Consider the following 22,524-nt stretch of genomic DNA (forward strand, 5'->3'; position numbering starts at 1 on the left):
TGCATACATATTATAAGAGTATATGTATGTATTTGTATGTATGTATGTGTGTTTGTTCGTTCGTTCGCTACACATAATCTAAACCCTTGTATCGATTTCGACCAAACTTTGTAGAGGTATTACTTACTATCTGGAAAAAAATAATATAGGGGTAACAACTAGCAATCTTCTATTGGGGTCGGCTCTCCTCCCACACTCGTACTCCTCATCACTCATACTCAAGATCGTAGTGTTGGAGGTGAAATGATTAGGCTAAATGCTCTCGAAATGACTGCTTGATTTAGCTACATCACTTTGGGTGAATCTTGCAATAGCGAATGAGTTGAGTGTGTGTATGTGTGTGTGTTTCTGGAAGAATGCATACATATTATAAGAGTATATGTATGTATTTGTATGTATGTATGTATGTTTGTTCGTTCGTTCGTTCGCTACACATAATCTAAACCCTTGTATCGATTTCGACCAAACTTTGTAGAAGTATTACTTACTATCTGGAAAAAAATAATATAGGGGTAACAACTAGCAATCTTCTATTGGGGTCGGGGTGATAGCGTGGAGATAGGAGGGAGGAGGAGTGAGATGGAGGGAAAGAGGGGGCAGGAGAAAATGGAGAGAAGGTTGGAAGAAATGTACAGAGAGGGGGGAGCAGGAGATGGGCGGAGAGGGGGAGAAGTAGATGGACAGAGAAAGGGCGAGGGAGAAAATGAGCTAATAGAAGACTGGAATACATACATAACCTGGCAACGCCAGGTACTCGGCTAGTAGTAAATTCAAATAAAACATTACTCATACCATGTGTCCCATTTGAATTCGTTACATATATACAGCTGGTTACAGAAATATATTTTTTATTTCGCGATTTGGCACTCCAGTTGCTATGGCTTTATTTAACGATCATCATATTTCTTTTGGCGTTCTAGTTGTGAACTTGTGCTTATGCTTCCACAATTCAGTTTTCCAGCTCTGATTATAATTTGTTGGGACAACACTGTTGCACCGTTTAAGCGCCTTTTACAGGTCTAAACAGTCTTGTAAACGAGCTTCCAGCATTATTGGAATTCTACAAAAATCGGTAAGTTCTTACAGTACGACGGGACCCCTGCATATTTTAATCTCAACATTACATATCATCTGAACCTAACATTCTCCGGATTATGGACCGACAGGGAAAGTCACGTTTCGTCGCCACCAAGGTCCCCAGACCTTACCCTTATATTTCTGCCTGTGAGGATGGTTGAAAAGCCAAGTCTACAAGGAACAAGTAAAAACATGAAACGGTCTTTCGGATTATAAAGAGCGCTGCTCTAATAAAATAACGGCAAGACCACCTCAGAAGAGCTGCACGTGGTAGTGTCAAGAGAATTCGGAAGTGCACTGAAGTCGCGACGCAGCTGTATCTCTGTAACGAATAACCTTTTATGCGCCCGTTACCACGCTTTCTAGGCACTATATCAGACGATGAGTTCTGTGAAAACATTTGCACATAGGTGCATAATGAAACAATAACTTCCGGGAGTACACGACGTCACAATGACATCATCGAGTGCTTGTAAATGTGACCTGATGGAGACCCTGAAGTGACTTGAAAGTGGGGTAGTGGGCAAATTAAAGCTTTTAAAGGACATTATAAACCTCACGATCGCAGTATAAATTGAAATCATCCGCTGTTCGCACCTCGGTCTTAGTCTTCAGCATCTACAGCGGTTAAGTCACATTCTAGGCGACGACTGTTCTCTACATCCGTTGTCAAACTGTGCTGGTGCCCTGAGTATCGGTTTGACATTAAACATTCATCATTTTTACTTTTCCACACAATAATTCTACTTACTATTTACATACATTGCATCCTCAAAAATAGCAGAACCTAACCTGCAGCACGTTAAGCTAATGCATTTGTTCAACGATTTAACATCGTTTGAATATCTAGAGTAATACTAATGAACGATATGAAATGATTAAACGTCTCAAATCAGTAGCACAGATGGCATAGAGGCAACTTGATATCAGCGCGGTGTGTTCTGTGGAAATGCGGCGCATCTCTGAGAGAGGCCACACGCGGGGTGCTGGGGTATAAATTCTACGGTACTGCCCAAGTGTTTCGAATTATTATCAAGTAGGCATGAAAGCAGACCTCGAACTAATCCGGAGAAGAGGTACTAGGACCGTAAAAGCTCAGTGAAGGTATATCAGAGGCCCTGAGGATACTTGTAGGGATGACTTCAGAAGAATCATGACGTGTACTCTAAAACACTCTTATTGAGTTCATCTAAAGAACTGTAAAATTATGCAGCAGTTCAGCTGCTCCGTCTAGATAAAAGTCATGTAGATGTTTTCAATGACTCGTTACACTAACGGAGGACAGCAAGAGCGCCCTTAAACGATTGTTTGTACGGAGGGGCAGCAAATCGAGAGTATAAAGTATTTTCAGTATTTTGAAAGGTGAGAGGCGGCTTGTAAGTAGCCAGTTACAACCCAGTTAAAACGACTATTAAACCTTTTTTTTAAAGAAAAACATCTGAGTACACAACATTTTTTCCTTTCCCTGAGAGCTGGGTAGGGATGGGGGGAGGGGCGCCCTTGTTTGGCAGCAGGCAGACGACTACTACACGACAACTTACGCATGAATGCTGCGGTAACTAATAAAACAAATTTACTTTTCTCCTAAGATTATTACACGGCGCCGTTCCCGTACTACTATTAGTGCTAGTAGTAGTACAACTATTCTGGATTTATATTATTACTATTATTTCAGGTTTGACCAACAAGTTGATGCTCACATCTTGCAAAGCCTTGTCCGTAAAATTTCATTTTACATCATGGTTAGATTTTTAAACAGCTGTGACTAGATAATTTGGCTCAGTGGATTAGTGGTATACCAGGCCAATAATCTTCGTTAGACTACGCCAAGCAAAGTTTCGTGGCGTTTCGACCGGATTTCGTGAGGTTACGGCATAGAAGTAACGAAAGATACGGCACAGAAATCTCCAGAAGGTTGTCAGAAGCGGCGTCTGAGCGCTGAAAAGGTCGGCAGATACTGACTTCCGTTGAAAAATTCCGGAAGCTATGACATTTCTTGCGAAAATGACTATGAACAGCTCGGGCGATAAACTGGTAGCACAGTACTGTACCCGAACTTCGGATGTGCATTTCGTAATGTTAGTTTCGCAAGATGGCCACGGTCTGTTCAAAATGGTTCAAATGGCTCTGAGCACTATGGGACTCAACATCTGAGGTCATCAGTCCCCTAGAACTTAGAACTACTTAAACCTAACTAACCTAAAGACATCACACACATCCATGCCCGAGGCAGGATTCGAACCTGCGACCGTAGCAGTCACGCAGTTCCGGACTGAAGTGCCTAGAACCGCACGGCCACCGCGGCCGGCGCCACGGTCTGTACTATGCAATTTGTTAATAAACAGGGCTTCTGAAACTGAGTGTTTAACACCGCAACAATTTCCATCTTATTACTTATCTTCCAGCAACCTGAATGACGAGGGGCCTCATAGCGTCTCCTTCACGCGCTAGGTTCTTACTGGAAAGTCCATTCAGGTCGCTTTGAAACTTCATATCTGAACCATATTCATCTTTAAAATTATCTGCAAAAAAAGCACTTTTTCTCCTCTTTTGAAGACGACGTGTAATGAAACAGTTTATTTTCGTCTTTGCCAGTCTTAACATGTTCCATACATCGCAAAGGACGAGGCAAAGTTGGGTTGTTATCTCCAACTCGTACAATATTTTAGAATCATAAGTGACTGTTGTGTAAAGATCAGGTAGGAGTAACTGAAATGTGTTGTACAGAAGCAAAAGAAAGCTTTTAACTGTAAAGTAAGGATTCATAATACCTGAAAGAGGGTTATACGAACTGCAACATTGTGATGAAACTATAAATGGAACGTGGTGCTTATACTCAAGAATATGTGAATCCAAATAGATGTAGACGACTAGTTGAAGAATGCTTTACACATTTATGTTTACAGCCACATGTCTTGCTGAGCATTTCTGAGTAAAATAAGTTACTCAACTGATTCTGCTATAGGTGACAGTATATTCTTTCTCCAGTGATGACAGTAAATGATGAACAAGCTATACAATGATCAAACGAAAGATAGAGGAGGTACCTGAGTGCATTGGAACAACGCTCCACGAATGGCTACGGACTACGGACACGCAAGAATGTAATTTATTTCGGTTCAAATGATATGTTACCAAAGCTATGTCCGAGTGTATTTTCAGACGAGGGCGTATAAGCTTTTCCATATGATGCAAAATAGTAAAAGAACGTTAAGTTACGATTGTTAAACCACTAATTACATGATTTAAAAACAGTTAAATTTGTGCTGAACCATAAGGATTGTATTGATGATGCTGTGAAACGCAAAGCCAACGTCAAATAAAAAGAAAATCCGCTATGTAAATCAATGACAGCCGAAGAAGTTTGATGTAGATAACTAGTAGCAGACAGTTTGTGTGAGTCCTGTTCTAATTAACTGCATGTCGGTTTACAATATCTGAAAGCAAAACGCCGAACTTTGATATGATACAGCCGAACGATGCATGTTGCATCATTCACTTTCGTAAGGGAAAGGTCGCTAACTGTTATAGAGCACCAAGTGTCTTCTGGAAGTGACTGAATGTTCGAGCACTTACATAATTAATGTTTCTGTACCACTATCAGCCTGAGAAACTTCGACTGCTCCTTTCAGCGCGCCAGTTAATTCTCTTGGATTTTCTGTTGATTCATACTAAGCTAGCAATGTACAGAATTCTGTGGAAACAATCCTTAGGTGCAATTTACGCAATGGGAAATTTTGTTGAGAGAATATTGAACAAAGTTAGGAGATACGCTAGTAGATTAGGATCTAAGAAGCATTAGACGAGCACTAATTATTAGTATCACTTCTTCGTAGCGTTAACAGCCGAAAATATAGCTGCTCAAGCCCAATCCAAAAACTTACGTTAAAGAGGCCTTCTCTGCAGAACGGTTTCGCTTAAACTTGGTTCTGGATTATTTGCCAGCGGCCGAATCTCTATCATTTATCGTAGCAGTGGGGTTTGCATTCTGAAGTTATCATGCAATTGTGCAACAGTTCCCAGAGACAAAGAAAAAAAATAATAGAATTCCGAATCCACCTTTTAGAGTACCTACAGAAAGTTTGTCTTCTTTACTACGCCCACTTTGCAGTTGGGAAAAAAATAAATGCTTGCTGTCTCCCAAGCCAACTCTTTCGGCGACCAACGTATTTTTTTCATCTGGCAATTTAACAGGATAATTTTGCTTGTTCGATAGAGCACGGTAAAAATTCTTAATTTCTCACATAATCAATGTGACGTAACGGTATCGGTTTCCTCTTTCTATGTTCATATGTCCCGAATATAACATTGATAGTATTTTTTGTTCTTGGCGCATGTTTCATTTTGATACAAAATGCTCTTATATCCCTCGGCAGGAAGCAGTTTCAAGGAAGTGCCTTCCGTAACGGACATTTCGTTCTGAAGACATTGAACTTTTCCACAAATGCTTGCGTCTCTCTGTCTATAGACAGCTGCCACGTTAGTATTCTTTCCATTACATAAATTCTATCCCGAATGAAGTTCTATGAGCACGTACCAACTGCTGCGTTCACTAACCTGCTAACTGAGTTTCAGACGCAGGACACTGTAGGGGTGCTGATAACATATGTCATTTGTGCAATTCTCAAAAGCTACTTTTAGTTGAGTAGACGTACATTTTTGTCCACCACATTGATACTCGTACGAATTTCTTCACTTGGCATATGAATCAGTTTCTGTTTTCTGTAGCTCCATTTAGGCTCACGATAAGCAATACTTCGTTCTCTTATAGCAGTATACGCGACCATCCACAAAAGTCATCGTCCAGTATGCGAAATACACATCATATTATTATTAGTCTCTTCCTCGTACGATTTGAGCCCAGGAGAAGTAAATGTCTCCTTACGCAAATTGGGCTCTCGACCAAGAACATTTTTGCAAAGGGTGTGATGAAAGAAGCAGAGTGCTTTTCTTATGTTACTCAAAATCAGTTTCTCTTATTTACGTTTGCAGTTCTACGTTCGTCGGGAGTCTATCGTTCTTCATGACCGTGTCATTTGAGATTACGTTCGTGACATTCTCTTAGCAAAGAACTGTCCGCTCACAATCCTAGCAGCGGATCTACGGCCTCTATCCATCTATCCCTTCATTACAACTCGTGAGCGTATTGATACCCTCTAACAGTACTCAAGAGTGGATATCTCAGGCTTTGTACGTATTGTTATACGTAGACTCGCTACAATGGCTCGGCATCCGTCACTTTAACCCTGATCTTTACATACTAGTATTAACCTTGCCTTTTATATGGATTTTCACGACTGTCAATGAGTATCTGACAGATTGACTCACAGGGAGATTTGGCGACGTAGTGATCAATTATGGTTATTTGATACGATGTCTAATTTTGAAACTTAAACATAGATAAAATAATTAATTGTTTCCATAATGGTAATGTTTCGTTACATACACTTGTGGCGTAAAGCAGTCCAGTCAGTTAGTTGCTTTCCGATATTCCTATATTATCTTCTACGTCCAGTTTCCGTGACATATCGGAATTTCACATCGCCGTCGCGATTAATGCACTCGTACCAGTCAGTAATAATACTTTGTGACGATCTGTACCGACGAGATATTTTCTTACAATATTTTGACCACTACACAAAACTCAGCCTCTGCTAATTTCACGTATCCTTAGCTCGTGGAACCTGCTGTTAAAGTTCTGCCTAATGCCAAATTTAAAAACATCTCTGGGAGGGCTAGGAGGAACATCTAATTGGTTTGCCCTTGCGACTTACGACATTTGATGGTTACTAATTTCTCCACCACAAGAAGCTTTAGACAGCAAGTATCACTTCGGTGGCCTGCAATGTGTTATCTTGCGGTGCACAAGAAGGGGATCAAGCAGTCATTCACTCTGCGTCCAGGAGACAACACTAGCGTCACCACTGCCGAAGCACGAACAGAATGCAGGCGGTAGAGGTTTTAGTCGCACTGTAAGCACAGACACTGAGCACAGCTACGACGGCGGTGGTTAGCGGCAGGTGGAGTCTGGTCTTACCCGTGGAGGCCATGGCCCGGTTCGCCACAGCTGCAGCGCGGCCCTCGACGGTCGCCTCCCGTCCTGTTGGTGGCCGGCACTCTCAAAGTCTTCAGACAGACTGCCGCGCCCGCCGCACCCGCTCGCGCACCTCTCGCCGCGGCTCCCGCTGACGTCACTCGGCCGCGCGTGCCCATTGGCCGAGCCGGGCATGCCGCCTTCGCATCGCCTTGTACGTCTCGCGACCGGTCCTCGGCCGGCCTCTTCCTCCGCTACAAGTCTTTTACGAAATTTATTTCTGCAAGTCTTTAAATTTGTGGCTCCGGTCAGTCCAGCATTCGCCCGCGCCTCCACCGCGACACGTAGTCTCTGCGATAGCTCGGGGATCTTGCAGCTTGCTGCGCAGAGAAACTAACACCGATAACGAGGGAAAAGCGTGACCGTAACCATTAACTGTACTTCACTCTTTAATGTATGGCAGTGTGAATCGGCGACCACGCCTCACTATCAGGTGATATGCAGAATCCTTTCTGTGATTAGCTTGATCCGTTTGCGGTCACGGCAATGTGTGTTGTTCTGTACATGGGCACAAAAGTTTGTTAGCTCTTGTCGCTAATTTTACGACCACCAGTAGGAAAATTTGGATATTTCGATGCTGGAAACAGAAGCGTGTAAGCTACGAAAAGAACTTGTACATCAACTGAGGATAGCTTATGATCTCCTAAATGATGTGGTTTTTCTTTCTTTCTTTTTTTTTGCGATCACAGAGAAGTTCTTTCGGTGCAGTGAGGGCTACTAGCTTTCCCATTTAATACAGACCTACCAAATGGGTGTTGGGAGTGTTGTAGTTCCCATCTTACTGCAAACGAATATTGCTAACGGTAATTAACTTTTACCACTCAGACATATGGCTACTTTGCGGCAGCAACGAAAGGTTTTGCAGACAAATTTACGAAAGAAAAATATTTTTGGTAAATTCCCTGTCCAGCACACGGATTTTATTTGAGAATACCTTTCATTTCTCTATAGTCAGTATTGCTAGAAAGCATGTCCCGCTACCCTTCAGGAACACAAAGTGACATCAGCGCTAGGTAACTTGTAAAAAATAAAGAAAAGGCAAAAATGCAAAAAAGTAACGTAAAAGGTGCAACAGGGGTGAGAGTAGATTTTTTTTTATGATTACCTAACCCTAGCCATATTTGACTTAGGATCTTAAAATTAATCAATATCAAGATTTTCACTGTTTGCTATTCTTGTTATTGTCCCATTAGGAAACGCAGTCGTACTCGTTAAACTTTGTTGAGACATAATCCACTACAATTCAGCAGTGTGACCTAAAAGATGGGTAACTGAGGCTTTGATAGTCAACAAGAGAGATATGCTATCGGTGATTCGTCACCATTTTTAGGTCCTTGCTAGAGCTGGTGTTTGTTAGCCCATGACGGTGCTCAAGCGCTGACGCGCTGTGCTTCTGGAAGTGGAATGCGAAACCGTGGTTATGATCAGTGTCTCAACGCGACGGCACACATAAGCGTTATTTCTATCTGATTCCTCATACTGGCTTGAAAAGTAACCAGCATTACACAGCTATGCAGTGCGACATTTTCTGTAAGGCGAGACGAAAACTGCTAAAGAAGCACAAAGAATTATTTCCCTTAGCATTCACATTTGGATTTATGAACTTAAACTGTGTCAGTTGGTGTTGAGTTAGAGACTACATGTGTTGCAAGTGCACGTAGCTATAAGGGGTATTCAAATGAAAACGAGACAAATGGGAAAAAGTAAATAAACTGTTTGTTGTTTCAAAGGTAATCTCCATAACTGTTGATACCTGTATCCCAGTGGGAGACACGACGGTCCGTGCCTTCTCCCATTATTGGAAAAATATTTTCAGTTCCCTACGGGACAATGATTGTACTCAGGCGTGCACCTCTTCGTTCGAAGCAAATAGACGGTCACAAATATCTTTCTTCAGGGCTCAAAAAATATGAACTAGCACAGGGATAAACCGGGAAGTTATAGAGGATTTATAAGCGCTTCTCAGTGAAACTTCTGAAGTGTGGTCTAAACAACTTTGGCAACATGTGGGCGCGCGTTATTCTGCATCAGAATGATGCTGTCTGTCAACATTCCTGACAAGGGAACCTCCCCATCGCACCCCCCTCAGATTTAGATATACGTTGGCACACTGGATAGGCCTTGAAAAACTGAACACAGATCAATCGAGAAAACAGGAAGAAGTTGTGTGGAACTACGAAAAAATAAGCAAAATATACAAACTGAGTAGTCCATGTGTAAGATAGGCAACATCTAGGCTTACGTGAGCTCAGGAGTGCCGTGGTCCCGTGGTTAGCGTGAGCAGCTGCGGAGCGAGAGGTCCTTGGTTCAAATCTTCCTTCCAGTGAAAAGTTTAGTTTCTTTATTTTCGCAAAGTTATGATCTGTCCGTTGGTTCATTGACGTCTCTGTTCACTGTAATAAGTTTAGTGTCTGTGTTTTACGACCGCACCGGTAAACCGTGCGATTAGTAGACGAAAGGACGTGCCTCTCCAGTGGGAACCGAAAACATTTGATCGCAAGGTCATAGGTCAACCGATTCCTCCACAGGAAAACGCGTCTGATATATTCTATACGACAGAGGTGACGGCATGTGCGTCACATGACAGGAATATGTTGTCGACCCACCTAACTTGTACATTTGGCGAATGGGTAAAAAGATTCTTTTACCTTACCCGATTTCGGTTTTCTTGTGGATGTGTTAATCACTCCCAAAAAGTGATGAAAACATAAGAGTTTGTCACATAAACTGAAAATAAAAAATTAAACTTTTCACTGGAGGGAAGTCTTGAACCAAGGACCTTTCGCTCCGCAGCTGCTCACGCTAACCACGGGACCACGGCGGTCCTGGGCTTACATTAGCCTAGATGTTGCATATGTTACACATGGACCACTCAGTTTGTATATTTTGTTTATTTTTTCGTAGTTCCACGCAACATCTTCCTGTTTTCTCGATTGATCTGTGTTCAGTTTTTCAAGGCCTATCCACTGTGCCAACTTATAACTAAATCTGAGGCGGGTGCGATGGGGAGGTTCCCTTGTGAGCATTTGGACTCGTTGGCGCGCTTCAGAAAGTCAACGAACGGCCTTGCATTCAAAGAAAGAGGAGCTGGCGGGCATGGTTTTCGATTTTGACGGTAGCTGTAAATCCATGTGCTTCCACTGTTGGCTCTGACGCTTGCTCTCCGCTTCAAAATGATTTACACTATTTTCAGCTCCTGCAACAATACAGGACAGGGAACTGTATTCTTCATCGTAAAACCGTTCCAGCTGCTTTAGTGATGCCAACATTCTATTCAGCTTCTGTTTCTTCATCACGCTGTGGGAAATCCACTGCGCACAGATTTTCCGGAATTTCAGATGCTCTGTCATGATGGCGTGGGCGGTACCGTGACTGGTGCCAAACGTCAGCCCAGTGTCTTCCACCGCAGCAGTGATAGAAGGGGTATTGACACGATGAGCCGTACTGACCGACTACTGTCTTTCAGTAACACACGACCTGCTCGAAATAGTTTATTCCACGCTAACACAGGCTCACGTGACGTACTGTGTTCGCCATACTTAGCACACATTCGGGCAAGAATTTCACTATCTGATACTTCTTCGGCAGCTAAAAACCACTCTACACCTGATTGTTCCTCTTTCCCGGCGTCCGTAGTTAAGTCATGACTCGCAGTGCGTGATTGGCTCGAAGATTTTTTCACCAATAGAACCAACAGTATATTTACTAGACGACGAACTAAAAAAAGAGACATCGGGTATGTTCCAAGGAAGAGTAATGGGACTTGCAATGTTTTCAATACACACAAATAATTCATCAGACAGTATCTGTGGCATTACAAATTGTTCATTAGCGATGTACAGGAAAATATCGTGGTTAGACTTTTTTTGTGTCATCAGTCTTCTCACTGGTTCGATGCGGCCCACCACGAATTACTTTCCTGTGCCAACCTCTTCATCTCAGAGTAGCACTTGCAAGGTAGGTCCTCAATTATTTGATGGATTTATTACAGTCTCTGTCTTCCTCTACAGTTTTTGCCCTCTACAGATCCCTCTAGTACCATGGAAGTCGTTCCCTCATATCTTAACAGATGTCCTATCATCCTGTCTCTTCTCCATATCAGTGTTTTCCACATAATCCTTTCCTCTCCGATTCTGCGTACAACCTCCTCATTCCTTACCTTATTAGTCCACCTAATTTTCAGCATTTATCTGTAGCACCACATCTCAAATGCTTCGATTCTATTCTGTTCCGATTTCCCACAGTCCAAGATTCACTATTATACAATGCTGTGCTCAAATTCTTTCTCAAATTAAGGCCTATGTTTGAGACTAATAGATTCCTCTTGGCCAGGAATGCCCTTTTTGCCAGTACTAGTCTGCTTTTGATGTCATGCTTGCTGCGTGCGTCGTTGGTTATTTTGCTGCCTAGGTAGTAGAATTCCTTAACTTCATCTACTTCGTGACCATCTATTCTGATGTTAAGTTTCTCGTTTCTGCTACTTCTCATTACTTTCGCCTTTCTTCGATTTACTCTATGTCCATATTCTGTACTCATCACTGTTCATTCCATTCAGCAGATCATGTAATTCTTCTTCACTTTCACTTAGGATAGTAATGTCATTAGTAATCGTATCATTGATATCCTTTCACCTTGAATTTTAATTCCACTCCTGAACCTTTCTTTTATTCCCTCATTGCTTCTTCGACATACAATTTTAACAGTAGGAGTGAAAGACGACATTCCTGTCTTACACCCTTTTTAATTCGAGCTCTTCGTTCTTGGTAGTCCACCTTTATTATTCCGTCTTGGCTCTTGTACGTATTGTATGTTACCCGTCTCTCCCTATAGCTTACTCCTATTTCTCGAAGAATTTCGAACATCTTGCGCCATTTTACATTGTCGAACGCTTTTTCCAGGTCAACAAATCCTATGAACATGTCTTGATTTTTCTTTATTCTTGCTTCCATTAGCAACCACTACGTCAGAATTGAGTCTCTGGTGCCTTTACCTTTCCTAAAGCCAAACTGATCGTCATCCAGCACATCATCAATTTTCCTTTTCATTATTCTGTATGTTATTCTTGTCAGCAGCTTGGATGCATGAGCTAAGCTGACTGTGCGATAATTCTCACACTTGTCAGCTCTTGCATCTTCGGGATTATGTGATGATATTTTTCCGGAAGTCAGATCGTATGTCGCCAGACTCATACATTCACACACCAACGTGAATAGTCAGCTTGTTGCCACTCCTTCCAATGATTTTAGAAATTATGATGGAATGTTATCTATCCATTCGGCTACTGTCTTATCGGGTTGGTATAGGCCAATCGAAAGTGTAATAGAGGTGTTTAGGGAACACACTGATTTTCGCCGAAGACATTGCGACATTTCTACGACCTCCATCATGTATTTCGCGCAGTGACTATAGGAATATGGGAGATTGGAGGCGGAGGAGGGGTCGAAGAACATAGAAAAAACATCTTTCACTCACGTCGTACGAGCTTTGAATATGACAGATAATTACTAATATTAGTAAGAAGTGTCTCCACAAAGCAGTCTACTATAGATTTCGGAGTATATATGGTGACATAGATGTTATTTTAGTGTGTAAGGATCCATGTTTATTAACACCGGTATTGGGAAATATTGAAATCGTAAGCGAGAAAGTAACGGACAGAACAATAACTAAAATAACCATAATAGAACACAACCAAAGTTTTCCGTAAATAAAATTCACCTCCATAACAATAAAATCACAACATATCGTGCTAACTATTATTAGGAAGTGCTTCGGAACTGCACCTAGTTAACTGAGGTAGCGCCTATGTCTCTTGAGTTGAGGAAAATTTAGGAAGCTAGAGGGCCGCACGTGTATGGGCGGAATAAGTGCACAAAAGTTATCTTTTTACGACTGCAACTGATATGCCTTTTTTGACCTTTTATCTTCCGTAAATTATTTGAAGAAATGGAATAAAAAGCAGAAAGAAAATAAATAATGTGAAAGACGGCGGGAGAATCAGAAAACAAATAATGTTTTTTTTTCGCTTTGTTCCCCTTACATGTACCGTGGAATAGAGAAAACATTTTATACCAATTCTACATTCAAAGGGTTCAAATGGCTCCACGCACTATGGACTTAACATCTGAGGTCATCAGTCCCCTAGAACTTAGAACTAATTAAACCTAACTAACCTAAGGACATCACACACATCCATGCCCGAGGCAGGATTCGAACCTGCGACGGTAGCAGCTGCGCGCTTCCGGACTGAAGCGCCTAGAACCGCTCGACCACAGCGGCCGGCCCAATTCTAGAAGCATTGTTGAAAGAGACTGCATTCAGGGAATGTGATAATAAATAACGAAGGTGGCTGTGATAGTGAACAATTCATTTAGATTTAACACTATAATATTCGCGGAACTGTTGCGCTGTGTCACATACAGTATCGTCTTGCATTAGGCTTGATGACTGTTATTTGCATTATATGTATGCTCCGGTACGGACTGCAGAACAGGTAATGCTTCTATTTCAAAGCGAGATGTTTTCGGTCAGTAACTAGTAGAATTCTCGCTGGAAACCGTTCCACGTTTCTAGACATCCCCCCTGTTTCAGTTTATAACTTTAACGGTAAGTTTTCTCCAAGAATCCTTATCGTCACTAACCCACTTCAGTATGCAAAAAAAAAAAAAAAGATACATCCGTATGTTAGGTTAACGGAAGTGATGACCATAATAAATCAAATTAGTGCTTCTTATAGTCGCGGAGGGTGGAGGTAGTCACGCACTTAGTATTTTTAACACATGAAAAGTTTTTGATTCAATAGCTCATCTTCGCTTGCTGAAGAATGTATGCTTGTATGTACTAAATGTAATGCGGCTTTGCAGTTAAAATTGATGTTATAAGCCTACATAATTTGAATGGAAGTGGTCGTGAGAATTATGGAGAGACTGGTAATGGTACTTTTTAATTTAACGTGCGCAGACAGTATGTTTATCTACTTAAACATATCTTAGTAAGAAAAATTTTCAAAGAGGTGAGGGACAAAGTAAGTTTCACCGCGTTTTCAGTGGCACTTCGCTTGTCCTTAAGTTTCAAATCATCGCACAGTAGCATCAAACAAGTTGACTTGCGGAAAACGGAACTGCAACTGTCGATCAACAAGAAACAATTGAACCACTGATCAAATGCAAGATGTAACGAAAGGGCTTTAGAGTACAATATACGTTAAGATACTATTACTCACTGGTACGTGAAACAAATCGTGCTCATACAAGACTAGCGTTCGTGGGTGACAGTAGAAATAGCATCTACACAGGAAGTGCCTCATCTGCTACAACTATTTGCTTAAAAGCTCTTTGCGTGCGTACAAAGTTTAATTCCAAAGAGTCATTGTTGTTTCATCCATACTGCTAGTGAATTTATGTAGGAGGATTACCTAGTCGGAGTGACTTGCAGATGATGAAGTTTAAGGCATTCTTACTCTCTTATGCAGCTGCGTTAAACAAGTATTCATATAATTTGTTTCGACTACAGTTTTTATATGAACTGAAATGTATAGGTCACCACACCAGCCTGGAAGGGGAAGAGGAGGGGATACCGTGGCTATTTTATTAATTAACATTTTTCCCATTTAAATTTTCCCTTTCAGTACGCATGATCGTACAACTCGGGTGACCTACGTGACGAGTAGAACCATCATCTCAGTATAAAGTTGTTTCGTCGGTAATCTGCTGAGCCAAGTCTGCACTTGCCAAGTGCGAGTGACCATGGGGAGCGTGGGAGGAAAATCGCGTGTTGCTGCGACATGCGGTTAGGGCAGCGGTCTACAGACTCAATCCGGTTCCGGCTTTCAGCGAAGCGTCACATCTTTTCCCTTCCTCTCTCTCCAAACAGTGTTCGGACTCTGCTTCGTGACATGCCATGACCGTGCTGTCTGCCTTGCGGCCTGTTCTCCAACTCCAGGGCCTACTAACATTTTGTCTCGTTTATAACTTCATCCGGTGCCCATGCCTCTGGTGTTGTACAGACTAAACAAACATAGTCTGAAACAGTAAAAAATCGACGCCTCCACGAAACTAAATCAGTTTAAAACTAACAGTAACATGACGAGTTCGGGAATTACCTATCCACGTACAAAACTGTTTGGAAGATGGAACGTATAGATCACTACTGCAGCACTAATTTTATAAGTAGGATGACCTCGGTAGTTGTTCAATTTCTCACATTTAATTTTAACTGGGAGAAAATTTATAGCAGTTGCTCTATCTACAGGCCGCCCTAGGCGTGGACTGAAAAATGATATCCCCCCGCCCCCTTTTTCACTTCCATCTGTCTCCCTAATTTCCCCCTACCCTCCATAAACACCAACGTCTTAACAGCACAACAATACAAATCTCCTATTATACTTTTAACCATTAAACTAAGATGACCAGATGTTCTCATTTTCAAGGGACAGACAACTTTTGTGCTTCATCCTCACTTCCTTTAAAACTGATTGAGGACAACAAATGTCTTCAGTTTCTTATTTTTTGCTTTCAATTTTTGAAATTTTCCAAAATAATTGAAACAGGAAGGATGTTTTGAACATTTAAAACTAGGACTCAATTGAATATACCAGTACAACCAAATTTGGCATCAATATATTTCTTATTTTATTTAACTGCAAGAAAATGGGCTAATAACGATGCGGGACTATTTTCTGGTGCGAATGAATTTTTCCTTGAATTTAGAAATTATGCTACATTGACGAGTGACATGCTGCTGCAGCATCAGAGTAGGTCATCTGGTTAATCCTGGTAATACTTCGTTTCTATTTCAACTGAAATATTTTTAGAATAAAGAATAAATCTCATCTTTTTCAGCGTCCACATCAAATAAATAAATGGCACCATGTTTTCTTTTACTGTTGAGAGTTCTACAACTTTTATTAACCGCCCTGACGGTCCAAGCGATTTTCGCTTCGTACTCAGTAGCAGCTGCTTTAGTTTTATTGTAGACTTAGGCAATGTGTTTACTTTCGTCAAAACTAAGAAAAGACTTATTAAGTAATTGTTTCGTATCCTTTTGAAAACACTTCGGTGTTTCAATTTTTCCTCTTTTTCTCCTCGTTTGCTCAATTTTTTCGCTCTTTGCCGCCCCCAAAAATTTTGCCGCCCTAGGCGGCCGCCTAGTCTTGCCTAGTGACAGAAACGGTCCTGTGAATCTACTAATTAAAATGGTACAAAATATAACCTCAAATTGGTCTGTAGTCACATTGTGCATCAAAGATTGTTTGTGATAGTTACTTAGTGTCTTACTTTTTTCTGAATGATCTAGCGAGTAAGACGAAGTCAACCTCATGGTGGCAACGTTCACATTTATCTTTGTAAATGGAGTGTTTCATCAGTTGTTCGCAGTGAAACACATTAATTCTAATCAGCAAGAAGATCATAGTTGATTATAAACTGAACCTTCCCGAGAAAACCTGTAAATATGCCATCAAGAGGGTGGCAATTCATATTTTCATGCAAACATTTCAATTACTTTCATTTCCTCCAAAATATAATGCTGAGACCACTACCTAAGGATTCGGAACCTAGTTATTACGACCTAACCGGGATGCTCTGTGTCGGTTTTGGATTCAAGCTGCCACTATTGTATTAGATCGCGTTTGTGCCGGACTGCGTTCCCGCTAGCAAATCCGTGCTTCCTGATGTGTCAAGGCTTTTATAGTTTGCTTCAAATCTGCTATAACCAAAATCGAACGCATTGTGCCACCACAAGTGAATTTTCTTCAGAGTTCTTAATTACTGTCGCCCTTATGCTTCAATCACAGAACAGGAAGGTTAAAATAGACGCCTGTCCTCACTATTTATTGCACAGTATGTGTCGGTGGTCATCAATTACACCTGCCTAAGAGTGAATATTAGACGCTTCCATTAGTTTTAATCCTACAACAGTTTTTAGATCTGTCTCAATGGTGGTAAAAGACATTTTTTCTCAAGGATCAGTAATTTCGATTACGAGGAAAGAAAGAAAACTAATTGGAGGAAACATGCTACAATGTTTTAAATTTCGAACTAGTAGTAAGACAAGCAGTGATGACTGACGAGTCTTCACCCACGCTTTCCTCGCCTTCCTCTAAGAATGTGTGACATCAGCTAGTGGTGAAACTTCTTTGCAGTGCTTAGCAAACTGCTGATGAAATCTGTTGCATTGACGGTCTGTTGGGAGAGAATACACGAAAGCCGGTTTACGGAGAATATGTCAGGTATTTTCAGAAATCACCAGTTTGTATTTGGATGTGCAGCCAATTTTGACGTTAACAGTAATGAACTAACAGTGATAGACGACTGATGCAGCCTTCATCTCTGACTTCCGATAGGATTTTGATGTTGCGTGACTGCCACGCGGCTTTTCGCAACAGTACAGGAAAATAAGCCTACTCAGGTTATTCGCATTTCCTGTCTCAAACCACATAGCTGAAATATGAATGAAAAATGAAAAAAATAATTGTCTAAGAGCTTAAGTAATAGCGCAATAGGAACACACTTAACAATTAATAAATAAAGTGGGAAATGCCATGGGGCTTCAGTGAAGACAAATAGCATACAGAACTCACAGCACATCACGAAAAAGATTACCCTTTCCCGCTGCAAAAAATGGTTCAAATGGCTCTCAGCACTGTGGGACTTAACTTCTGAGGTCATCAGTCCCCTAGAACTTTGAACTACCTAAACCTAACTAACCTAAGGACATCACACACACCCATGTCCGAGACAGGATTCGAACCTGCGACCGTTACGGTCGGGCGGTTCCAGACTGTGGTGCCTAGAACCGCTCGGCCACTCCGACCGGCTTTCCCACTGCAGCTGCAAATAAATTTACCAAAGCCTGCACCGCTTAATCAAACTGCAATTACTGTAGGCCACGTACGTGGGGTAGACCTGTAGAAATTTCAGAACAAGATCATTAAAAAATAAAAAAAACCACGCTCCCAAACCACGTTATAGAAAACTATGAGCACCATAATGGCGCAGAAACAGCGCTCCAGACAATAAAACAGAGCTGTCAATGGTAGTACTTGTTAAAAATAAAAAAAACTACGTCCCTCAGAAAACAATTACATACAACATAAAAAAAAAAAAAAATCCAGAACCGCGGGCGACCGGCAAGTGATTAATCGAGCAACGAACAGGTCACACGCGAACAGCTTATTTTCCCCTCCTCCTCCTCCCTCCCCCCCCCCCCCCCCCACACACACACACATCCAATTAAGCACCAAGAGTTCACTCGGTTAGTCATATTTCGCGGTCAATAAACTCAAGCAAATTGGCAGAACAAATTACTGCCAACCACACTTTGGTAATGCAAAGGGCAGTGAAACGAGTGCGAAAACCGTGATATCAAATTCTTAATTCGTGAACACTGCGGACGAGTACGAGAAAGTAATGGAAATGCCGTGTGGCAAGGGCCTCCCGTCGGGTAGACCGTTCGCCCGGTGCAAGTCTTTCGAGTTGACACCACTTCGGCGACTTGCGTGTCGATGGGGATGAAAGGATGATGATAAGGACAACACAACACCCAGTCCCTGAGAGGAGAAAACCTCTGACCCAGCCGGGAATCGAACCCGGGCCGTTATGTATGACACTCCGTCGTGCTGACCACTCAGCTACCAGGGGCGGACTATGAGAAAGTGGTACACTACTACAACCCCAAAACAACATGCACAACTAACAAATGATATTGTGCCATTTTTTCCCATTGAGCTAAAGTGCGTAATTTGCTGACATCCACCGCTCACGTTAAACACAAACGTAGCAATAACGCGCGAACACACACACACACACACACACACACACACACACACACACATACACACACACACACACACACACACACACAAGAATAACTTAGAGCAAGTCCAGTGCAACAACAGCAAGTGTCGATGTTAACATACAATAATGTTTCTTACTTTAGTATGTTTTTATTTACATTTTTGATCTAATTTGCAATACAGACATTGTCTTCATAACATTTTAAATTTATGTGATACTTGCCAATCCCCTTCGTGAAATTATGAATTTATAGGTCGAATTCTCATCCAAAATTTACATACTGGGCGCTTTGGCGATTGCAGAATAGTAACCAGGCATCTTCGCTTCCATGGAGCAAGTGCTTGGTATGAACGTAACGTGTCAACTAAAAGTATGCTGCTTCTGTAGTGTTTAACAGATCCAGCTGACACGGTAATTCAGTCTAACTCATTACGAATGCGGAAGATAAACTGCTGTAAACATCTGCAGTTCCTTTTAAACGATCGATATTGGCTCGTGATCTACTATTTCCAACAGTATTTCGTTTAAATGATACTTCATGATGACAGTTCCCTTGGTCGCCACTTTGCATTTTGTATAAGTCTTCAGACAGGCAGTACAATAAAGACGCTAGGAAATTAGTATCTGAACAATTAGGATTTAGGTTCTTTCCTGTACATCCAGAGGACACCTGCTAAGTAATATGCGAGCTTACCACGCCACCATTACGCAGGCGGGGCTGCGCATAGTCATCTCCACATCAATCATTCGTAGCTCGACAAGTAACTGACAAGGAACACCTTGAGAGCGAAGTCACAGGTTCAGTCTTTAGTAAGGCTCATTTGAAAGCACTGTGTTAATAATATGAGTGGAAAAATATTAGCTGCTAGTGACTCACCATGTGCATCAGGAGGGTTACAAAAAATAAGTGTCCGAGAGGTGCAGAGATCAATCTTCTATGGGATGTATGTATTAAACTTCACAAAATGGACATCGTCGACATTCAAAAATATTCAAAATAAATCATTAACTTGCTCTACGAACATCGAATAAAAAATAGCTCTCGACGGTGATCACAGAGGTCCGCATCGTCAAGGTTTAAGGCGAATTCCATAGGAGCTACTAACTGTGCAGGATGTTCAGCTAGGTCCCCACTCTTAAAGAATGCATATGGAATCATACTGGTGTAACGGGCTGACGAGAATTGATAGAATGTGATGTCATGCAACCGCGGAACTGGCTATCCTTTATGGCGTAGCTGTAGATAGTGCGATAATATGTTTTGTAACCACGGAAATAACAAAAACATCCAGAGACAGAATTTGTCCATTTGTTTCAGGTAGTATGAACTGCAATGTCACTTTTCGGGAGGGGCACTTTACTCTAAAAGAGTATAATCATATGCGCAGACCAGAAACCAAGCAAAGGCAAGTTTTTTTGACCAGCTATCGGCCAAAAGCAGTGCTCATAACATAGCTGCAGTCCTCTTACGCACATTTTCCCTCTCTTTCTCGCTGTGACGTAAATATTCCCTTTTGCCCTTGCAAGATCACGCACAGGAGTAATAATCGCAGCACCTCCAGCTTCTCGCAGCACAATAAATAACTTCCCAGATAATTTACCATCCAGATTAACTGTCGCTATAACTGCATATATTATGCTATATATATATGCTATAATTCCAACCCCAAAGAAATCAGGTGTTGACAGATGTGAAAATTACCGAACTATCAGTTTAATAAGTATAAGCTGCAAAATACTAACGCGAATTCTTTACAGACGAATGGAAAGAGGGGTAGAAGCTGACCGCGGGGAAGATCAGTTTGGATTCCGTAGAAATTCTGGAACACGTGAGGCAATACTGACCCTACGACTTATCTTAGAAGACAGTTTAAGGAAAGGCAAACCTACGTTTCCAGCATTTGTAGACTTAGAATAGTCTCTTTCAAATTCTGAAGGTGGCAGAGGTAAAATACAGGGAGCGAAAAACTATTTACAATTTGTACAGAAACTAGAAGGCAGTTATAAGAGTCGAGGGACATGAAAGGGAAGCAGTGGTTGGGAAGGGAGTGAGACAGGGTTGTAGCCTCTCCCCGATGTTATTCAATCTGTATATTGAGCAAGCAGTAAAAGAAACAAAAGAAAAATTCGTAGTAGGTATTAAAATCCATGAAGAAGAAATAAAAACTTTGAGGTTCGCCGGTGACATTGTAATTCTGTCAGAGACATCAAAGGACTTGGAAGAGCAGTTGAACGGAATGGACAGTGTCTTGAAAGGAAGATATAAGATAAACATCAACAAAAGCAAAACGAGGATAATGGAATGTAGTCGAATTAAATCAGGTGATGCTGAGGGCATTATATTAGGAAATGAGACGCTTAAAGTAGTAAATGAGTTTTGATATTTGGGGAGCAAAATAACTGATGATGGTCGCAGTAGAGAGGATGTAAAATGTAGACTGGCAATGGCAAGGGAAGCGTTTCTGAAGAAGAGAAATTTGTTAACATCGAGTATAGATTTAAGAGTCAGGAAGTCGTTTCTGAAAGTATTTGTATGGAGTGTAGCCATGTATGGAAGTGAAACATGGACGATAAATAGTTTGGACAAGAAGAGAATAGAAGCTTTCGAAATGTGGTGCTACAGAAGAATGCTGAAGATTAGATGGGTAGATCACGTAACTAATGAGGAGGTATTGAATAGAATTGGGGAGAAGAGAAATTTGAGGCACAACTTGAATAGAAGAAGGGATCGGTTGGTAGGACATGTTGAGAGGCATCAAGGGATCATCAATTTAGTGTTGGAGGGCAGCGTGGAGGGTAAAAATCGTAGAGGGAGACCGAGAGATGAATACACTAAGCAGATTCCGAAGGATGTCGGTTGCTGTAGGTACTGGGAGGTGAAGAAGCTTGAACAGGATAGAGTAGCATGGAGAGCTGCATCAAACCAGTCTCTGGACTGAAGACCACAACAACAACAACAACAACAATAACAACAACGTAACTGTATGTGAATACGTTGAAGGATTATTGTTAGTTGATCTTGATACGACTCACTTGGTACCTCTAACTTCCAGTATTCCTGTCATATGCATTTCCTCTTCGAATCCCGATTGGTCGGCGTTGAAAACAAATTCCTGACTGCACGATGGCATAATTTTTTTGTCTCGTCTTCAAATTTTTAGACCGATTCTGTTGTTTGCTGTGCATCGTCAAGTTGACTCTTTGTTTGAAATGTCTTTGTTTATGTCTTCCAATTCTATACCACTGTTTGAAGTTATGCAGCCATCCACTGCTTCCTGTAACCTGCAGGTTGACAATTATTGAACAATATGAAATGAAATCGACATAACGTCTGAACGGTTTACGTTAGGACGTTCAAATTGCACGGTTGCCCGCGTGGCATGATGGGAATTAGTATGCACAAGCGCACGCGTCTTGTTGTTGTCGGTCATTTGCACGTGAAAATGTCAAAATTGGCGCATTTGGGGGACTGAGAGTCCGCATTTCGCGATCGAGAAGCCTCTTCACCCACAATGTGCAGTTACGGAGTAATCGGTGCGATATTCCTTGATGGCACGG

At 41.5% G+C, this 22,524-nt stretch overlaps 1 protein-coding gene across 1 annotated transcript in view; it reads right to left on the minus strand.

The window, feature by feature from the left end:
- The window catches only part of LOC126439847 (uncharacterized), a 604,845-nt gene extending 597,637 nt beyond the window's left edge, over positions 1-7,208 (minus strand). Inside the window, 1 exon segment of the mRNA XM_050090598.1 lies at positions 7,115-7,208. Within this exon segment, the coding sequence (XP_049946555.1) occupies positions 7,115-7,127 (13 nt within the window). The 5' untranslated portion in view covers positions 7,128-7,208.
- Positions 7,209-22,524: the final 15,316 nt, after the last annotated feature.

This window comes from Schistocerca serialis, chromosome 1, assembly GCF_023864345.2.
Source record: "Schistocerca serialis cubense isolate TAMUIC-IGC-003099 chromosome 1, iqSchSeri2.2, whole genome shotgun sequence".
Classification (NCBI taxonomy): domain Eukaryota; kingdom Metazoa; phylum Arthropoda; class Insecta; order Orthoptera; family Acrididae; genus Schistocerca; species Schistocerca serialis.